The 21571-nt window shown below is 43.5% G+C and overlaps 4 protein-coding genes across 9 annotated transcripts; 2 read left to right on the forward strand and 2 right to left on the reverse strand.

The window, feature by feature from the left end:
- Nucleotides 1–33: 33 nt before the first annotated feature.
- On the reverse strand, nt 34–1433 carry rasd2a (RASD family member 2a; the record flags this gene model as incomplete). The annotated part of the gene is made up of 2 exons (XM_079281309.1): nt 822–1433; nt 34–545 (listed from the first exon to the last, which is right to left on the reverse strand). Exons 1-2 carry the CDS (start codon nt 1366–1368, stop codon nt 34–36), a joined length of 1059 nt encoding a protein of 352 aa, XP_079137435.1. The 5' UTR covers nt 1369–1433.
- A 5039-nt stretch (nt 1434–6472) lies between these two features.
- epn3a (epsin 3a) lies at nt 6473–16490 on the forward strand. Of its 6 annotated transcripts, none has more exons than XM_079281258.1 (11): nt 6473–6693; nt 8863–9604; nt 11271–11389; nt 12029–12106; nt 12502–12615; nt 13172–13255; nt 13569–13698; nt 14010–14168; nt 14277–14354; nt 14446–14682; nt 14850–16490. In XM_079281258.1, the coding sequence occupies exons 2-11, from the start codon at nt 9016–9018 to the stop codon at nt 15134–15136; spliced, it is 1875 nt and encodes a 624-aa protein (XP_079137384.1). In that variant the 5' UTR covers nt 6473–6693; nt 8863–9015; the 3' UTR covers nt 15137–16490. The 6 variants fall into 6 exon arrangements, with proteins under 6 accessions (XP_079137384.1, XP_079137386.1, XP_079137387.1 ...); XM_079281260.1 differs by having other exon boundaries at nt 14013–14168; XM_079281261.1 differs by having other exon boundaries at nt 8863–9571.
- Nucleotides 16491–16626: 136 nt separating this feature from the next.
- arl16 (ADP-ribosylation factor-like 16) lies at nt 16627–18302 on the reverse strand (the record flags this gene model as incomplete). The annotated part of the gene is made up of 5 exons (XM_079281264.1): nt 16627–17320; nt 17413–17528; nt 17636–17755; nt 17863–17916; nt 18225–18302. The coding sequence occupies 5 exons, from the start codon at nt 18300–18302 to the stop codon at nt 17155–17157; spliced, it is 534 nt and encodes a 177-aa protein (XP_079137390.1). The 3' UTR covers nt 16627–17154.
- Nucleotides 18303–18550: 248 nt separating this feature from the next.
- Nucleotides 18551–20490, forward strand: fn3krp (fructosamine 3 kinase related protein; the record flags this gene model as incomplete). Its single annotated transcript, XM_079282299.1, has 6 exons — nt 18551–18691; nt 18913–19064; nt 19197–19288; nt 19440–19522; nt 19634–19756; nt 19861–20490. 6 exons carry the CDS (start codon nt 18551–18553, stop codon nt 20197–20199), a joined length of 930 nt encoding a protein of 309 aa, XP_079138425.1. The 3' UTR covers nt 20200–20490.
- Between the last annotated feature and the right edge of the window lie 1081 nt (nt 20491–21571).

A 21571-nucleotide genomic window follows, 5' to 3' on the forward strand; every position in this document is an offset into this window, starting at 1 on the left:
TACTACAATTGGTTTATCGAGAAGGCGCACGATTCATTGAATGTGACACCTCTCGGGTTTGTTGTGTTTGGTGCTGGATCTCAGCACCAGCCGCAGGTCGCTGGTGAAGCTCGGGCGGCGCGCCAGAGGCTCCACGGCGGCGCAGGGCGCGCCGAGTCCCCGGCTCCCTCTCCTGCCCCGCTGGCCGATGCACATCGACTGGTAGCTGAGGATGGATATGGTCTGATGGCGCGACGGACTCGTCTCGTCGGGCAGTCCGCCCAGAGTGGCAAGAGCCCGGAACACACCTTCCATGCCGGTGCCGTCCTTGGCAGAGGTCTCGAAGAACGCGACGTCCTCGCCGAGCGCTTCCATCACCTCCGACCGCCTGACGGCCCTCGGTGCCGCCAGGTCCGCTTTATTTCCGCATATCACGACTGGCGCCCTCGCGGGATGTTTTAAATTCAGCAGCTTTGCCTTGGCAGCCTTGATCTCGTTGAGCCGCTGGCAGACTTCATCGAAGGACTCTCTGTCATCCAAACTGAACACAAGCAGGAAGGTGTCACCTAGAGATGAGAGAGAGAGAGAGAGAGAGAGAGAGAGAGAGAGAGAGAGAGAGAGAGAGAGAGAGAGAGAGAGCGAGAGAGAGACAGAGAGAGAGCATCACGTTAATTCATGACAATGGGATACATTTCACACTGATGTTATAAAGACATATTAATGTTAAATCATATTCCTAAAACACCACACATGCACAGCTTCTCTCTTGTAAAATTCTATTTCTAAGCATCTTATTGATACTTAAAACAACTGCAGTGATTCTTAACGATCAAGGGGCTCACCTGTCAATATGGATAACCTTCGTTTTGCAGGGAAGTCCCTCTCACTCGCTGCGTCCAGGAGATCTATCTGATACGCCTCCCCTCCTATGTGGAACAGTTTTCTGTGGAAGTCCTCGGTTGTGGGTTCGTAGTGCTCTTCAAAGTCTTTACCCAAGAACCGCTGGAGGATGTTGGTTTTACCTACTTTGGGTGCGCCGAGCACAACTATTCTCAGACAGTTCTTGCGCTTGGTCAGACCCAGCTCCAGCAGATCCACGGACCTTTTTGGGAGTCGATCGGTCGAAACCTGCCGATTGCCAGAACTGGAAGACCTTGGGGAAACCGCTCTTCTATCTTGATGTTTCATGCGCCCTTTAACCGTTTTGATCATGATCATGCTCGTCTTCGATATGTTTGAGACTTTGGGGTGCTGCGGCACTGTGGTGAGAGCTGCGCTCTGAAGAAGTGGGCGCATAATGTCTGATTCGTGATGCCCGGTGAGAGAGTTGAACATTCCGAGGATGCCGTCAACGGGAAGGTACATCTTCTGAGTTGCGTTCACCTCCATGTTCTTTCGAGCGTCTCCAGACACCGAGACGATCCTATCAAAATCCTACCAACCCAGTGGCTTCCCCATGTGTGCGCCGTAACAAAGCCGAGTGGCCCCTCTTATACACAAGCACCTATGCGCAGTGTCTGCGTCACCGTCTCATCCAGAGAGCACGCTCCATATATAGAAGCACAAAGAAGCCACAAACAAAAACAGCACACAAGATCTCCACTTTACACCATTGCAGTTTTCCTATAGTCTAAAAATATATAGAAAGAGTAGTTTTCCAAATGTGTTCAAAATAATCCAAATCTGATTTATATTATGCTTTTGAACATTTCCCGGGACAAAACCCTTGTAAAAGAAAAACATTCTCATCTGTTCTGACATAATGAATGTACTGTTGAATCACCTCACGTTCAGGTGTTCCTGCTTCATTGTGGATAAATGGATGAATGAACTGATGGACATAGTGTCCAGATATCTACCGCAAATCCCTGTTGTCATGGACACTGGAGGTGTGAGCACTAATTAACTCTGTTCATTCTGTAGCTGTCATGGTGACAATAATCATCGGTATGTTTTCAGTTCTATTTATTCCTGCTTTTTTATTCTATTTTCATGTTAATATAAGCATCACACACCACTGGGAGTTAGTTATTCATGACGCTGTTATGAGCAGTAGTTGCAAACCTCATTGTTTTCTGAAGTGGTCACGACACAGGGTGAAGATGGAGAAACAGCTCACTCTCTGCTGGATTCATGAAGCCTGGGGATGCAGTGATGAAGACGCCACTATAAGGGCTCTACAAATCATACCTTTGCTTTATAGTGAAGGACATGAATGCATTCATTTGTGTCAATAAATATGGTATAGCTCTATTTGAGAGTGAAGATTTAGTCAGGTAACTCAAGAAAGTTGAAGGACACCTGACTTAAAAGTACATTTGAACAGTACTTTGTTGGTTGATTGCAGGAGGCAGAACATATTGAATAAGTGCACAAACCAAGGCCACTCTGAACAGCCCACATAACAGTCTCTTTCTGGAAATCTGAAGAGTGGGTTGGATATGCAGCCATACAGATAGACAAGGCTAGTTGCCATGCAGTTCAGAGAAAACTGAAATGTGTTGATGGGAAAAGCAACAGAGGTTTGATGAATCCCTGTATAGATCCATTTCAGTATTTGATGTCAGTTCATGGCTAATTGGACTTTACATTTTGGTTTTAATAAGGTCAGAAGAAAAGAAAAATATTAAAAAGTCAACAAAACACAAGAGTTAATGCTACTACTGCTCCGATAATTTCCCTCTGTGAAGGGCTCAGTCGTGTATCGTTGTTATTACTAAACTGCCCTTAGTCACAGTACTATTAAGATAATGTCTGTTAGTTGTTTATGATATTATATATATATTAGTGCTGCAATGATTACAATTTTTAATCGCATGATTTTTTGCGATTAATCGCATTGTTATGCGCAAAATTCAAAAATGAATTCAAAAGTAGTGTATTGCGCAAGTAGCCTACTGCTATATGAACAAAAGTACAACAACATTTGGTTTGCAAACATTTGAATTAAACAAATACTATGCGATTAAAAATTGTAATCGTTGCTAATATATATATTATGCACTGACACATGCTGGTTACACGAGTAAATATAGAAACCACTTTCACACAAGATTCGGCTTGGTAACTCTCGATCTCTTTGTGGTGCTTTGCAACACCACGCAAATATTGTTTTGGATTATTTCCCAAGGCACAAAGAAATCAAACCAATACTCTGAAGCTTAAATTTTGATAGTGACAATTCCCCAAATTCAAAGATCTTGGCATTTCACATGTGAATATTTGTTAGTTTTCTTAAATCAGCAACTAATATTGGTTGGTATTGCGGAAAAAAACGATATAAAATTGATACACGACTTTAAAAGAAATGAGTCAGAGTTAAAAGGACCCTTTATAGTAGATATAGAATCACAATCAGAAACACTATTGATACGCAGGGTAGAATTGGTACATTACAGTTGCTCTTACACATGAGCAAGAAAACAATTAAACAAAGGATATGTAAAGAATATAAGTAAATAATAAATAAGGCATGACAAATAGACATGTGCAAATATGTGCATCAAACAGTCAACAAGCATTCACAGTGCAAACAAGCGAACACAAAATGCTGAGAAGTGGGCAATATTAAGTGTGTTAAATATAAATGCAAGAATAGTATAAACTAGAAAATGCATTTCCTGCTGAAAATGCATTGGAATGCTGAAAGCTGAAATGAATCTCAAAAACATTGCTGAAAATAGATATCCAATTTTAAAAAAATTGCAAAAAGCTGAATAATTCAAAAAGTTGAAAGATTACAAATATGAAGTTATGTCACCCCTCTCCTGAAAGAGCTGAACATTTTGATATTCGAACGGTTTCTGTAGCTTAAAAGAATTCCAGCAGTAGTGATATTTGTTGTAGTAGTAGTAGAAGTATTATTCGCAGTATAAGTATGAGTAGCATTTGAATAAGTACTAGTTGTAGCAGTCGTGATATTTGTAGTAGCAGTAGTAGTAGAAGTTGTCGTTGAAGTATTTGTAATTAGAAGAAGTAGTCGTATCAGCAGTCGTACTAATAGCTGTAGTAGTATTAGTACTGGTTATTAGTACTGGTAGTAGCAGGAATAGCAGTATTAGCAGTTGTGGTATCAGTAATAATAGTAGTGGTAGTGGTAGTAATAGCAGTAGTGGTAGTAATAATATTTATTGTAGCAGTAATAGCAGTAGCAGTAGTAGTAATAGTAGCAACAGCAAAAGTTGTAGTAGTAGTGGTAATACTAGAAATATTAGCAGTAGTAGTTGTTGTCGCAGTATTAGTAAGAGCATTCATTATTTCAACAAAAAAGCCTAATTTTGAGCGAAACGTTTAAATACAGTTAATCCATGAGGCTTTTATTTTGAAAGGGTGGGACTGGGTGGGGGAGGGAGGGGGAGAGGAGACATAATCATCATGTTTGACACATAAACAGAGGTTATTAAATGACAGGCTTCATCACAAGCATTTCAGTTAGGATTCATTCTGTGGGGCTTTTATTTTAAAATGGCATGTGTGTGTGGGGGGGGGGGGGGGGTGGAGGAGGGGGGAAAGACCTCTAAAGATCCCTAAGACCTGAATGACTGTATGAGAGACACAGAGAGAGAGGGAGAGGAGTGTATGTGCGTGTGTGTCTGTGAGTCTGTGTTTTATCAACATCACTAATTGGCTCAATCGCGAACACCTGTGTGCCTGAAGCCATTTGAAAATATTCTCCATAGAGATCCTATTGAAAAAATAAAAAGCTTAATAATTCAAAAAGTTTAAAGGTTAGAAATATAAAAAGTCATAGCACCCCTCTGGTGAAAGAGCTGAACATTTTAATAGTTGAACGGTTTCTGTAGCTTAAAAAATGAAGGAGGAGAAGCGGTGCGACGGAAGAAATAGAAAAAGTTGAATAAACAAACAGGATAACAATAGTTGGAATGCTTAACAGCATTCCAACAATAAGAATATTTCTTGAAATGTGCAGTAGTAATGGCAGGGTATTGCACAGTTGAATTATAGTACAATTTGTTGAATGTGGCCTCGGTAATTAATCTACAGTTTAATATCTCAGAAGCAAGCGGACGGAAACACAACACTACCCACCAGAGAACAAACACAAAACCACTAGAGGGCAGCAAAGACAAACAGATTCATACAACAACGCTTACGAAACAGGATCCTCCAGTGGGCAGATCAGTGATCGCATACATTTCATGTTGTTGTTTTCTCTGGTTCATGCACACAAACCCAAGAGAAGTCAGACTTCCTCTCCCACATGACGTCACCTCCGTGCAGTAGCAGGTCCTCTCTCCTCCCCCTCTGGTCTCCCAGACCTCGCCTGCTTGCCCCCCCCCCCCCCTGCACTGACCTCATCAGGCCTTTGTTGCAAAACAAAGAGTGTTCAGGCATCTGTTTTCAGGAGAAATAAAGACTGAGGGGTGCCAAAGCAGGGAGGAGGAGGGCTGGAGGTGGTATATGACGTTTGGCTCCACCAACCTGATCCCTGAGTCACATGGAAGCTAAACAGGGAGCAGCAACAAGTCAACTGTCCTCCTACTCTACAAACTGATTTGAGACCTTTGTGAGAACTAGAAATTCCTGGTTTGAGAGGCAGGTTCACTGCTTGATAAACCTCCGATTTGTGTACACTTTGCCCTGTGCTGTTGTTTCAAGGTGGAGTCTGGTATTTCCTGTATATCCTGCTCAGTCAACCAGCCACAAGGCCCACTGCTCTCTCCTGCTACTTCCCCCTCAGCCTTAGGTAATCATTACACACTTGGCGTCGTGATATGATCCCTCTGTACTTCCATTCAGACAGCTGGTAGACGACAGAGATTGCTTTGCACACCTTAACACAATCCAAGCTAACGTAAATACAGAAAAAGATGTGGCTCCTGTATAATGGATATGAGCATGTGACTTCAGACAACATCCCATTAGCTGAGATCAATAAGTAAAGAGCAGAGATGCAACCATAAAGCTGCTGAAGAGGAAATGCAGTCCGTCGTTGAATCCCTCTGGGATGTTCACTCATTCTGCTGAGCTACCAGCACTGAACTATGGGAAATTAAAGGGTCTGTGGTGTACAATGATAGGTTTAGACCCACTGTATCACATGTTATGGTATTTGCAGAACTGTAATATCCCAATATGTTTTCTGTCTGTGTACTCTCTGTAATATTTAAATATCAAATGACTTGCAGATTGATGATTTTTTTTTTGCACAGTGATATAATTGAGCCTCACTGTCATTTAGGACAAAGAGATCAGCAGGTTTGTCCGAACAGCGTGTCTCCATTTACGCCGCGCAGTCTGTGATGACTTTGCGCCTCGCTGTGCGGTACAATCCTGTGTGGGATTCTTCCGCGTGCTCTGATCACCTGCTCCAGTGAGCTCAGATTATTTCCCACCCGGCAGTGAAAGGGTTAAGTCTGACTCTGCATGCACCGAGTGGGCCTCCCTGCCTCCCCACCCTCTCTGTCCATTTTTAGTGTGTGTTTTATTTTAACGGGGGGGGGGGGCTGTGTCCTCTGCAAGCCTGGATTGTGATATGCGCGCACACAACTTAGTTTGATAACAAAACAGCACCGCCTCGCTGTGGTTGTGGATACATTTTTGAGCACGCAAGGCTTTCCTCTGCGCTTTGAATACCTTTTTTTTTAAACTCTACTTCCTTTCTCCACGGGATATGCCGAGAGGCGGAGGCGTTTCTTCCTCCACCCAAAGCCTCCCCAAGTTGGGACCCCACTGACGCGCTATGACATGAAGGTAAGAGGGAAAGTGGATCGTGGTTCGTAGCGATTGTTCTGCTTTCTTTTTATTCTGTCGAGGTTTCAACTTTTAAACTCTGAAGCACAGCTGAGTCACGGTCACATACTTCACCTACGCGATCCTTTTCCATTTGACGCAACGTGCATGACAAATGGCTCCAGTCGTCCGAGTTTGGGACAAAAAGGGCGCAAGTTGAATCGAAACCTGTGTTTTTCATCCAGCGGTTTTTGGTGTTTGCAGTCTGTGGTTTTTGTCGACACATCTGTCGGGCACAATGGAACATACGAGCGTGTAGGCCTGATCCGGGAACAGTTTGCTTCCTATAAGTGCCCTATGGATAAAGAATGTTCGCTCATGATGGCCTCACTTTTCACTCGGCTGGATTTCTCAACAAGAAAATGTGCTTACACAGAATAATTGAACAACCTAAAGTGGAAAGCAGACAAAGTAAATACTTTGAGAGTCCAGTGTGTCACCATCTCAAGGTCACAATTTACAGGACTCAAACCTGTGAGAGATTATCTTCCTTGTCTCAGGAATGTGTCTTGTGTGCAGAATAAATACTGATGTGTGAGGTGGAGGGAGTGTGCTGCCTCCCCTGGCTGCTATCAGTTTGACTTATGTGATAGTAGTTTGTACGATAAGCCACAACATGAATGTGTCTTCATTATGGGTGTGAGTGCAACAGTAATGGAGGCATCCTGGATTAGAAACCCGGCCAAAAGGGTCGGTTTAATTGCCACTCTTTGATCTCTCCCGTTACAGCACTTCTCTCTGTCATTAGCTGAATCAAAAGCACCACTTCTACCACGTTCAGTTACAGGAACTGACTATCTAGGTATTCCTTCTCTCGTGACCCCGGGGATCGGGAGATAATGGGACTTCGTCATCACAAACATTTAGTCTCCTACTACCACTTCTACTATTCACAGCACAGCACGTTCTCTCATGGTGTGACTGATATGAGTCACATTGTATTCATAGTATGCCCCAAAGCCTGCTGAGGTCTTTAAAGAGTTAACACTGTAACGTTTTCAGTTTACTTTCTCGATTACTGTATCAACATGGCACATTGATCTAATTCAAATATTTCATAGTATATATTGGCCATTTTAAAGCCCATCTCTCCTCATCTCATGCCCCCTTTTTCTAACATTTGGAAATGCTGACACATGACTCAGCACTTGACTAAGTGCATTTCAGTTCTTAGCTGAATAGATGAGACAGATCTGGGGGGGGGGGGGTTATCGGTTCAACTGACTCACTGCCTCAGCTGTGTACAGAGAAGCAGTCCAATGTCCAGGGCAAAGTACATACACGATGCATGTGTGTGTATGTATGTATGTATGTGTGTGTATATATATATATATACATACATACACATATATATGTATGTGTGTGTGTGTGTGTGTGTATATATGTATATGTATATGTATATATATATATATATATGTATATATATATATGTATATATATATATATATATATATATATATATACACACATACATATATATATATATATACATACATACATACATACATACATACATACATACATACATACATACATACATACATACACATATATATACAATCTATTAGTGATTATGTTGGACTACTTACACTTGTGAGTCTCTGAATGCTTTGAAGCCCTACTGCTGCTGTGGTGATATAATCAGGTCAGAAAAACAGGTGGAGCCCCCCCCCCCCCCTCACTCCAAGGTAAAACACATTTCTACACCGGCAGGTTGGGTTGAAGTCCCTTGGTCTAAACTAATATTTGCTTTCCAGGGAAGGAAACAATATTGAGATAAATTGAATTAAGAATATAGCGTTCAAGCTGATCATTGCTTACTGAGGAACAATGCATTGTACGCACTCGCACAGGTCTCTTCGAGTTGTTTCAGGGAGAACTGAGCCCAGGTGTTGTGTTTCACATCGCTGGGAGGTGCCGAGTTGTTTCTCTTTCCTTCCAAACACAATTAAAGCGTGAACAAATGTGTGAGAGTTCAGCTGGAGTCCCCAGTGCTGTTCGTAACCTCATGCAAAAGGAGTAACGACACTAAACATGGTGTTTTGTGTGTGTGTGTGTGTGTATGTATTATCGATTCAATAGCTCTCCCCATGAATATTTGACACAAGAATGCTTCTATTTCTTTTCCAGCAGAAACCCACTCGTGGACATCCCTGCAGTTCCCAGTAGAAGGCCGACTTCATTGCATTTTCCCGCTGAAACGACCCACCTCGCCTGAGGCAACACGGTGGGCCGGCCTGCTGTTGGACTATCTCTTGACACCTGGGAAACACGACTGTCATCATGCAGACCTCATCGCTCCGCCGCCAGATGAAAAACATGGTCAACAACTTCACGGAGCCCGAGATCAAGGTCCGCGAGGCCACCTCCAACGATCCCTGGGGTCCTCCCAGCTCGCTCATGTCTGAAATCGCAGACCTGACGTTCAACGTGGTGGCCTTCACCGAGGTCATGGGCATGATCTGGAAGCGGCTCAACGACCACGGTAAGAACTGGCGCCATGTTTATAAGGCGCTGACCCTGCTGGACTACCTGATCAAAACAGGCTCCGAGCGTGTGGCCCAGGACTGCCGGGAGAACATTTACACCATCCAGACACTGAGAGACTTCCAGTACGTGGATCGGGATGGACGCGACCAAGGTGTCAATGTCCGGGAGAAGGCCAAGCAACTGGTGGCTCTGCTGAAGGACGAGGAGAAGCTGAAGAAGGAGAGAAGCCAGGCGCTGAAGACCAAGACGCGTATGGCGGGCTCCACCAGTGGCTTGGGCTCTGGATCCCTGCCTCCTCCGTACCCGGGGGGTCGCACAAGCCAGCCCAGCGCGGCAGGGGATGAGCATGGTATGTGCAGAAGCTCGCCGTCCTCTTTTCACTGTGAGTAGCAGGCAAATCTAACATCTACACAATCATGCGAGAGTACATCTGAATACCTCCTTTGGCATGTGACCCGTCATCTGTCAAGTTCATCAGATAAATCATCCCATGTCATGTTATAGATCTTGTTTTTCAACTTATGGCGACACTTTCAGGCGTATACCTCTAGTCTCTGCACAGTTTGAGACCTGTACGTCAATCAGTTCTCACCTGTGGAGGTCCGTGTGCTATTTTAATACCAGCAGCACGTTCCGACATCGAAGCCTTGATGAGTATTCATTGAATTGCTTTGTTCTTTTAGCTTTTTCGGTTTTGCTCCCTTCTGACGGTTGGGCAGCCGCATTCCTGTCATTCTCTTGTTTACAGTCACGTCAGCTAAACTGGATTTACAAAAGAGAGGAGGCCTGGTGTGTGGTTGTCTCAATCTACTGTGAAACCACAACTGGACACCATGTTTACTTTAAAGTATGATCTGTTATGCTACTGCAGAGATGTTGGTTAGGTGGCAAGATAATATAAGACCTAAGTGATCCATCTGTGAGTGTGTAGGGGGTTTGGACATCTGACGTCATTGGCTTATCAACGACAGCAAACAGCTCAAACCTGAAAACACATTGTGGAAAAGCACCAAGTAGCTGTGTGTAGCATTCGTGAACGTAAGGCTGGTGTGTACCATATACTTTTGTGGTCTGCGGTGGTTAATGGTGTTGATGAAAAGGTGTTTGTCAGTCAGTAGCAGAGCTGTGGCTTCATGATTGCATCAGTCACTTTGATGTCTGAGGCTTGTTACATGGTTTAAACAGAGCTATGCCCACAGTTAGTGTCTGTTTTATTTCCAATCATCCATCAAAAGTCCCTTTTCTCCAACACATTTTCCTCTTGGTAGATATTCCTCGCATACTTTTCTCGGTGACAACGTGTGGCAGTGGAAACATCTGGCATGAACAGTTGCCACGTTCAACAGGAGCAGGGCTTGCAATACGCAGGGAAATCATATGGAGGAGGCAGCTTTCAGGCTGGACAACCACAACAATGTCACACCTACAGACTTGTGTCTTGGAGATTCGAGGACACTGGCACATGGTTGGAGTGTTGGACAGAATGCTGATTGATGGTGATGGGTGGGGGTCAAGAGGTTGGCAGCAGCTAATTGGCAGCAAGCATTCCAGCTCAGACGCAGGATATTGAGGGGCAGCACACTGGAAATGATTGGTTTCTGAGACATAATTTTGCCAATGTGTGGCCTGCTTCCCTCTCTTAGCCTTGTGACCGAAAGTCTGACACCCAGTCTGACAACCCTGCCAGCAACCCCCCCCCAATCCCTTCTTTCAAACCAGGACCCGCGCCCTGGGACCCACCCAGAGTATTCAGGGTAATAAGGTGGGCTCTACTCCAATCGTCCACTCCTCCGCCCTCCACCACCCCAACTCTCCACACAGGAGCACCATTGTTCTCAGTGCAGGCAGGCAGTGGCAAGCAATGCCAGCAAAGGCCATTGAACCACGGGCAGTGGAAGAAAAAAAAAAAATGAACATGGGTGCCAGCTCTTTTTGTGGCCTTTAAAAATCACCCTTAGTATTTATTTCTTTGTTTTCCATCTATCTGTTTATGTTTCTGCTCCCTATCCCTCACTTAACACCCTCTCCCCTCTGCTCTTCCTCTGTAGCCTCCTCTTCCTCTCCTCGAGTTGCTCCAGACATGGAGCAAGCTCGGCCCGCGACCAGTGGAGAAGAGGAGCTGCAGCTGCAGCTGGCGCTGGCTATGAGCCGAGAAGAGAGTGAAAAGGTACCTCTAACTAAGATAACGCGCACACACACACACACACACACACACACACACACACACACACACACACAGTGAGCACAGACAAACCTTTAATCTCTACAGCACATGCGCCTGACAGAAAGGGGCTTCTCAGCCGATATGTCATGTTGTAACGCTGCAGTTAAACATTAAACGTCTCTCTCACACACGCACACACACACACACACACACACACGGTCTGTCATGGTGGGTGAGGCGCTCCAACTGCCTGTCTCTACGAAGGCCACCATTTCCCAGAAGCTTTAACAGAACGTGATATCATCAACTCTGATGTGGTCAATAACGGCGTGAGCGATGCCGAAGAATGAGGAAGCTGCGAGATAACGAGTGAGAAGCCAGACAGGATGTGTGCATTGATCCACTCCTAAAGCAGCCACAGCCTGGCAGAGTCTCCATGGCAAGGGCAGCCGCCGCCCTCTGTGACTTCTGTCCGGCTACGACAGGAATATATATTCTAGCGCACTGCCGTTTCTGTGATACTCCTCTGTTCTTGATCCACCTTAAATCGTCAGATTTCCTTAAGAATCACTCAAGCAAAATCAAGCGTTTACCTTTCCCTTTGATTAGTCTTCCTCCTTATCCTCCCTGCTTGACCCTTAGCCACCTCCTACAGTGGATATTGATGAACAGACCCAGCTCCAGATCGCTATGACGCTCAGCAAGGAGGAGACCCAGAAGGTATGCTGGGACCAGGGAGGGCTGACGCTTCCTTTGCATCTAATGCCCTTTAGCACATCTCCTGTTGCTCTGTACACTGAAACCAGCCTCACTGCCCAGTCTGGGCCCCTCTGAGAGACACCTGCATGTACTTCTCACTCTCCATGGCCTCCCTTAACCCATGAACAGCAAAAGGACGTGTCATTGTCTCCAGCGACTAATCGAACGAGGCTTCATCCTTCTGTCCCACTAACCATTAAATCTCTCCTCTCAGTTCAGTAGTATGAGATACTCACGTCATGTTTTACTCTACCTGGGACACCTGTACACCTGCATGCAATGTTCAGTGCTGTGAGTTCCTCCCAAGCATTATTTACACTTTGTTGACCAAATACTGATTGCAATTCCCTCCCCAGTCAACTTCACAGCCAGTCCCAGTCCCAGTCCAACCTGCACCTCCTGCACTGGAGATGGATGAGGACTCGCAGCTCCAGTTAGCCCTGAGCCTGAGCAAGGAGGAGCACCAGCAGGTAGGGTTCCGCGGTGTCACCGGGGGGCAAAGAGACACTTTTTGTTTTGGAGCTGCTGGGATTTAAACAATGTAATGTGTACCTGAGTTCTTTAAATGGAGTAGGGAGTCATCCTCTGTTTTTTTCCCCCACTTTTAGCTATTTTCTCTGACTCTGTTCATCACCCACTATAAAAAAAAACCTTTCCTTACCTTTTTTTTGTTTTTTGTTTTGTACCTATCACTCTGTTGTATTATCTCTTGCAACATTTTTTCTCTCTCTCTCTCTCTCGCTCTCGCTCCCTCCCTCCCTCCCTCCCTCCCTCTCTCTCTCTCTCTCTCTCTCTCTCTCTCTCTCTCTCTCTCTCTCTCTCTCTCTCTCTCTCGCTCAATTTCCTGGTTTCGTGTCCATTGCACACACATCTATATCTGGGTCGTACGTACGTTGCCTAGGAAAACTGGCCTTTGTGCTCGTGGGCAGTCGCGGAGTCATAAATATAGTATGATGTAACAATATGGGAATTTTTGCTGGAAGCTGTCATGCCCAACGGCGTCCATGTGTCTGTATCTGGTGACAGGAGCAACTCAGTCGCCAAGGGAATGAGTCGATGCTGAAGAAAGCTCTGGAGGACAGCAAACGTGAGATGGAGTCTAAAGGCGGGGTATGATTTATTGGGGTATGGAATATCTCAATGGGGGGGTGATGAAATATGACTGCAGCTTACTGTGGTTTTGAGAACATGCATCTGTAGAACAAGGACCTAAATCTAAATTATAATACATAATAATGATGGGCAGGATTAATGGGCCTGATCAGGTTTTACATCTTAACCATTAACATACACTGTGAAAATCTCAAACCTGTTTTTCATTAAAACTGAACTATCACTTTGTCACTATGGATCGGAGAACTATCTGAGAGTGTTGAAGCAATATACTGAACTGACAGATTTTTTTTCTTGTTTTTGTGGTCAGACCGCCTTCATGGACCTGGTAGATGTTTTTGCGTTGCCCTCCGATCAGCCTCCTAGTGACCCCCGATGGAACAATGTCCCACGCCAGGCAGCTGCTCGTCCGGGGAGCACAGACCCCTGGGACGCCATGGGTGAGCCTTCGAGTTAGCGAACCATGACCAAAGCAGGAGTGGTTAAGCACCAAGTTGTAAATAATATGTAGTAAATTATAGTCATCAAATATTTACTCTTTGAGGACCGAAACATTTGCGGCCTGATTCATTTCAGGAGTTTTCAGAAATACCATAATAGTCCTGTGTTTTTAATTAAAACCTCCTCATTCTTCATGTTCACAGTACAGTTTGTTCTGCTCACATGCTACAACGGGAGCCTCGCTCTCTCTCTCTCTCTCTCTCTCTCTCTCTCTCGCTCTCTCTCTTAATTCACCTCTCTGTTGCTAAAGTAGGCAGCAGCAACACCTCGGGAGTAGATCCTCCCTGGATGGCTCCGCCAACATCCAGCAGCCCCCCTCCACCATGGGAGCCCACAGTCAACCCCTGGGACGACCCGCAGAGCAACCTCAACGCCACCGGCCGAGAATGGGCCTTCCCTGCCAACACAGGTGATACGTGCACTCATACAGCTCAGTATACGAGAAGCCAAAATGTTTTTAAAATGATATATTTATTTTTAAATGATAAAAGTAAATTGTGTTTTGGTATGTTTGTAGCCGCCTCAGGAGTTGATCCATTCTCAGTCCTCAAAGGAACGAGCAGGGAACCTTTTCCCCGACCTGGAAGCCCCTCAGGTGAACAATACATTCCTTTTACTCTTCTCATTGTGATTCTGTGCATCCCAAGAACTTGCATTGTCAGAATTTGCTCTTTTTCTGCTCTTAGATGGGGATCTGTTTGATGAGGCCATGGATGGAGGTCAGATGAATTTAAATGGGCGAGGGGAGTACAGTCCTGAGATATTTGACCTGTCACGTCTCGGAGAAAGCCTGGCAGCCCCCAGCCCTCGTGCATGCCGGACACCTGAGGCCTTCCTGGGCCCCACAGCGGCATCCTTGGTAGACCTGGATAGATTGATCCCAGCGAATCCTCCTGCCAAGACCATGAACCCCTTCCTATCAGGTATTTCGTGTATTATTGACTGTAGATGCAACACTCGTTTGTGATCCCGGGGGAAGACCAGGAAAGTGCTTTGACAGCTGCAAATTTAGATTTAAATCCGTTCTGTGTTAAGTTCAATAACTTGTTGAAGCAAACCTAAAAGTGTTCTGTTGTGTCTTTCTGTTTAGGCCTCAGTGCTCCGTCAGCCAACAATCCATTCCAAGCTGAGCAGCCCAAACTAACTCTGAATCAAATGGGCTTCAGCGCCCTCTCTTCAGCTCCCCAGGGCACCTCTCTTCCATACAGTGCCTCCTTGCCCCTGCCTATGAGCCACCAGCCTGCCAACCTCCCCGTGTCACTTACTCACCCCCCCCAGCCTGGCCTGGGCCTGCCAGGGACCCTCCCTGAGCCCCTGTTGCCCTTCTCTTCAGCCAGCACTGACGGATCACAGGCTGCACAGAACCCTTTCTTATGAGGATCGACTAAACTGGAGAAAATATCTAAGAAAAAAAGGGGGTAATGCCTTTAAGTTATGCTCTCCAAATATAACTCTAACTGCAGATTGAACTTCAGCCCCAAGGACTTGTATGAAAACCCTATTCTTAGTTTTTATATTGTATTATAATACGGTCACCCTTAGATTGATGCAAGCTGGTTCTGCTCCTTACTGCAATAATCTGTCCTGCTCCTCTTGTCGATGATGCAGTAACACAGTATAAAAAATATAGTGCTGGGCAAGTTAACGCGAAATTAACGCGTTAACGCATTCATTAATTAACGCCGACAATAATTTTATAGCGCGTTAACGCATTTTTTTAATTAAAAAAATATATAGACAAGAGAAAATACATATACATAACAACAAGAGGATGACAAGAACAGTGGGATAAAAGCCAGCAAACATCCTATAGTCAGACTGTCTCATGTTTATCGTTTTGTATTGGAGATATGATGTCCCTTCAGGGTTGCCGTAGAGAAAAGGCGACTTCCGCTGCTCTCCCTGGGGACTACTGTACATCGCTGCAGTAAAGTCAGACGAACATCCGGTTTTCAGAATAAGATGCCAACAAAGTATGAATTATATTCACATTAAGTATGAAACATGCTGCCTGCATCTCGTGAACCAAATGTTATTTCCCTTTTGTTCATATAGCAGTAATTTTTAAATAAAAGTCCGCAATACACTACTTTATAATTCATTATTGAACTTTGCCATAACAATGCGATTAATCGCAAAAATTCCATGCGATTAATCGCGATTAAATATTTGAATCGTTGCCCAGCACTAAAATAACATCTTTGTATCAGAAACCATTAGTGTCATGTAAACATTCTTATGGCCATAACCTATTGCAATCTGAAATCAGAAGAAAAAAAACATACACAAAAGCACAGTTTGATAATATTTTGTTGTCGCTTCACTGAGCCACAATTACCAGGCAAATGTATTCGGGCTTTTCAAGTCGTCAACAAGTCTCCTGCTCACTCAGCTTTGTTTTGTGTGATTGGCTTCGCTGGCTACTGCTGCTGGTACATACAAGTGTAAAAAAAAAAAAAATAGATTTCTTAAAAGAGACCCGAGCTATAGACCTGTCCGGTTCTTGAAATGTTGCCGCATCAATACAGTTACTGATGAGAAACATCAGTGTGTAGTACTTGATTTTACTATTGTGAAATGAATTCCTGGGGTTTAACTGATTGAAATGTAGTTTGGGAGGACTGGAAGTGCTTCAGAATTCACTATAAGCAAGGCAACATTAGAAAATGTATGAATCATGAGTTTTATTGATTGCTTGTGAACCACTGATTCATCAAATATAAGGGTACAATTGGAACACTGCCTCATTCTTCAGTTGGTTTCCTTGTTTATTATTTACTCAATTCCTGTGACATCAACACATTTCATTCTGAAATCATCACAACCCAGGCACACGCCCAGTACCAGTTACAATATTTGGTGTGCGCTGTATGCCCCCTGCTGGTACTGACTCAATACCACTATGCTGCATCACTTACAGTCATCACTCTCATGTGTTGCTCACACTTAACTAGTCATTAAGTGTGAGAGCTTATTTCGTTTCAGAACAAAACTACCGGTAGTCCTTTCTTGGAGGAGCATGAGCATCACACTGTAGTCGGTCACGAATCCAAGCAGTTCGCTGTTTATCTGTGCAGGATTGAATTATTCAAAGTAACCAGTATAATTAATACTTAACATGAGGTAAGAACTACAGTAGTGTTGGCTTGACAAATGGTAAAATGGTCTACAATCATTCACTCCTGCCATGATATCACCAATACATCTCCTTCCCCAGTCACCCTTACTAACAGTCACTATATGGTACCAAAAATACAGCAACATCTTTTCAGTGGGTCCAACACTAAACACATCATTAAATCCTCTGTATTTGCACACGGAGGATACCGACATCTTTTACCAAAAGGCTTGAAGTCCAAACTCATGTGTGAGTAGAATCACAAACCGATGATGGTTCACTTGACTATGATGGACTCCAACCAGCTCAGCACCTCCTGAAGTCCCTGTCCAGTGTGGGCACTGAGCTCCAGTATCGTGATTGGCTGAGTAGCAGATGCAATGATGTCGTCCATTCTAAACAGTGATTTTATCTCTACGAGGCTCATGGTGCACGGCATGTCCCTGGAAAAGGGTGGAGAGAAAATATACAATGGCATGAACAGCTTGCATGTATTGCAAGTGACAGTAGGGATTGTTGTGTATGTGAGTGTTACCTCTTGTTGAACAGAATAAGCACAGAAACACTGTGCAGAGGCTCAGAGGAGAGAACCGACAGCAACTGGATGCAGGACGAGGATATCTGAGCAATGTTGGCTGAGTCCACTATGAACTGTGAGAAAACAAAACACATTCAGGGAAATGACTCCGACAGTCGGTTTGTGTACCTCTACCAAATGTCACAAATAGATGCAGCTTGTTTACAAAAAAACAACATACAATGACAGAGGAGCAGTCTTTGAAGTAACTCGGCCATATAGGGCCCATGCAGCCTCCCAGCTCTCTGAGTGTCACCTTCTTCTTCTTCTTCAGTGTCAGGTCTGTGAGGTTGGTTCCTACCTGTGGAGGTTTAAAGAGATTGGATTACAGGGATGGCCCCCCTCATCAAAACTGAGCCTGCAAATGTGTTAAAACCAGGATTAAAAGTACCTTCCAATATTACTTACTGTAGGCAGAGTAGAAGGAGGTTCCCCTAGTTCACCTAATCCATGCAAACTGAGCTGTAAACTATATCTGTTAGGAAAAATATCCACAGGAGGCAGTGCATTAGCTGCTATAAACTGTTCATATGATATTATATATTTGGTAAGTTGTATAAAACTCAGTTATTTAGGTTAGTATATTGTTTAAATGTAACGTTACTTAGTTAACGGTTGTGTATTGCGTTAGTTACTCGCTAACGTTATAGTAGTTTACCAGGCTAAACTAGCTAGCTAGCTAACGTTAGTGAAGCTAGCTACACAACACTTTATATTTACAGTTTCTTTCACGAGTTTTAGATAACATTCAGCATTCAGGCCAAAAGGATATTTTGTAAACGTTTCATCAACAACGTTTTTCCGACACCAGTCGCTCCGAGAAGCAGACAAATGTCATTGCTGCTCATTTCGGTTTTGCAGCAGAAGGCCACTGAAGCTACAGTGGTAGCATGTGACCGATGTAGCTTCATGTGGCACCATGGCGACGATCACATGACCGTGATACGTCCCTGTGATAGGACGAAGTAGGAATCACGTGTAAATATCACGGAAGAACAACAACATCCACGGAACTAAACTAAACTGAATTTCTGGCGCTTGATTGCGTGTTAGTGCTAGTATTAGTCCACTAAATAATTGGTTGTGGGAAATAATAATGGAAGCTAAGTTAAAGAAAGAGTTGGGCACCGCCATGCTGAAGTCCACTGGTCACTCAGGAGGAGGATGTATAAGCGAGGGCCAGAGTTATGATACTGACACTGGGAGAGTGTTTGTGAAGATAAATCACAAGAGCGAGGTATTTTATCATCATTGTTTCAGATTATTACAGTGACGTGTGTTTAGCTGGTACCCGCTAGCTACACCCTCTGAAAGCCAGATAGACTGGCACTGTACTGTGTGCACATATTACGATGGAGACCCATTTAAGTACTTATTACGCACAATGCAAAGTACTGAAGATATGTGCCACTGCACTGCTCACCAGCCCAAATCCGATGATTCTTTTTTTTGATTCAGGCCAAATTGATGTTTGATGGGGAGATGGCCAGTTTGGAATCCATTTTAAAGACAGAAACTGTTAAAGTCCCCAAGCCTGTGAAGGTGATTGAACTCGACACAGGAGGATGTGTACTTGTGATGGAGCATCTGGACATGAGAGGTCTTACCAAGTAAGATCTCTCTCATTCAATTTGTTCAGCACTGTATCAGTAGAGGGCAACATGAAAACATAGTTGTGCAAGTGTAGTTTGTGCTTTAAAAAAAAAATACAAAATACTTTATTTTCTTCAAATCCAATGTAGGTACTCAAAGCACCTAGGAGAGCAGCTGGCAGATCTGCATGTTCACAACAAGAGACAGTTGGAAAAGTTAAATAAAGAGCAGCAGACAGTGGGTAATTCACCTTAACCTAACTTTCGTACATGTAGACAAATGCACAAAAACATCTTTCATCCTCTTGTCATTGCTAAAGTGAATACCAGTTAACTGTTATAATTTAAATTAGTTTATTGCTGATTAAACATAACTTATTTGACTGTACACAGGAAAAGGAGCTGGACAATCAGAGGTGGCGGTTGTTGAAAAATTTGGCTTCAGTGTACCTACATGCTGTGGATATCTACCTCAGGTAAAAAGAAAAGTATTGTGTCTGTATACTGGGCTGTATACTAAGTATGTGGTGTCTATATCTTTAAGATGTGACGGTAGTCCTTACTGCATTTGTCCCTTACCTCTCCAGGAAAATGAGTGGCAGGATGACTGGGTGATGTTTTACTCCCAGCAGAGGCTGCAGCACCAGCTTAACATGGTGGAGAAATCGTATGGAGACAAGGAGGCCAGAGAACTATGGGCCAAGCTACAGGTGCAACCTCCCCGTGACCTCATCAGAAACAAAACATCCTTTACACACGTGATCGTATAAATGCTTTGACAGAACAACTTACCTATTGTGTCTTTTATTTCCAGCTGAAGATCCCTCAGTTTTTCACAGATGTGGAGATTGTCCCCGCTCTCCTCCATGGAGACTTATGGGGAGGCAACGTGGCGCAGTGTGCAGAGGGCCCAGTCATCTTTGACCCAGCCTCCTTCTACGGCCACTCAGAGTATGAGCTGGGTATCGCGGGGATGTTTGGTGGCTTCAACAGCTCTTTTCACTCTGCTTACCATGAAAATATTCCTCAAGCACCAGGCTTTGCAAAGAGAAACCAGCTTTACCAACTCGTTCACTATCTGAATCACTGGAACCACTTTGGTGGGGGCTACAGGGGCTCTTCAATAAGTATTATGAAGAACCTACTGAAGTAATTGCACTCACATTCACTTGTAGAAAGCGTCATAGTCTTAAACTCAAACCAAGTATTATGTATGTATAGCCAGATGCTAATTTGACCATAAATAGTGTGGCTAATTGTTGAAGAGACTAAACATAACATTCTAACATTGTAATGTCTGTCACATTGTGTAGACGATACAGAATCAACATAGCTAAAGAGTTTTGCCCTGTCTGCTTCATCTGTACCAACCTGCTTCATATGAAATCTTTAATTGTATGTTTGAACAAGGATATATACTCTATAGGTATTTTTAAATTCTGTATTTCCAACACTGACTTGTGTGTAGGTTGCTGACAACCAAACATGACCCGTATATGCAAAACTGTTCAAAAAGGAAAGGCTTACCACACACCAAGACCTCAGCTCTTTTCTTAATTTTTTAAATTATTTTATTGCCCGCATTGAACCAGCCACTGACTGATTGTACTGCAGTGCAAAGGACATCAAATCTTCCTAGTGAATGCGATACTTTATACTTTATTTACGTCACGTACACCTACAAAATGTCGCTGTATTTTAAGTAATCCTTGAAATATTTAATACCCAATGCTTAGTCAACAGTACATCCTGGGATGAACCAAAGTATTTGTCCTGACCTGCTGTATTTGTTATTTATTTGGTATGAGAACGGTAGGGGATCAGACTGCAAGACCTCCATCATCATAAGTCTTAGTTTGATCCCTGCCACAGCTTCCTCTCCCAGGCTGTTGTACACCTTTCCTCCCAGCACTCACATACAACTTAGTAACATAACCTGCAGATATTAACCTAGTCATCTTAATTTTGGTTGCTACTTTGCTTATATGTGTGGTGTTATGTTGATATGTATGTTTTTGTTTGACATACTCAAAACTTGCTCTCAGGTTTTTATACACCCATAGACTTTATATATTTTATGTTTATTGTTTTTATGCTTTAATGTTTTCTCAGGTATAAATTCACAATCTTTTATGAACTTGACTTGAAATGACAAATGACAATGGTACAGGCTGTGACATTGAACCAGTAATTCACAGCTCTGCTATGTAGCGTAACAAATGCTTGGGAAATTGCACTAATGGAAAAAGTATTCCATGATTTAAGATAAAAGTACTAGACTAGAACGACTACGAATAAAAGTCATTCAAAATGTAACGAACTTGAGTAAAAGTACAAAAGTATTATCAGCAAATTATGATTATGTGTCTGTCTGAATGTGCCCTGTCAGCATGACATTACCACATTACTGGACCAATATTATTGATGCATTAACATGTAAAAACACTTAAATGTTATCGTTGTTTGAGGTTGAGCTCATTTTAAATATTTGATATACTCTTGTTAGATCTGTAACGAGGTATGAT

The sequence above is a fragment of the Melanostigma gelatinosum genome, assembly GCF_949748355.1.
Source record: "Melanostigma gelatinosum genome assembly, chromosome: 13".
NCBI lineage: Eukaryota > Metazoa > Chordata > Actinopteri > Perciformes > Zoarcidae > Melanostigma > Melanostigma gelatinosum.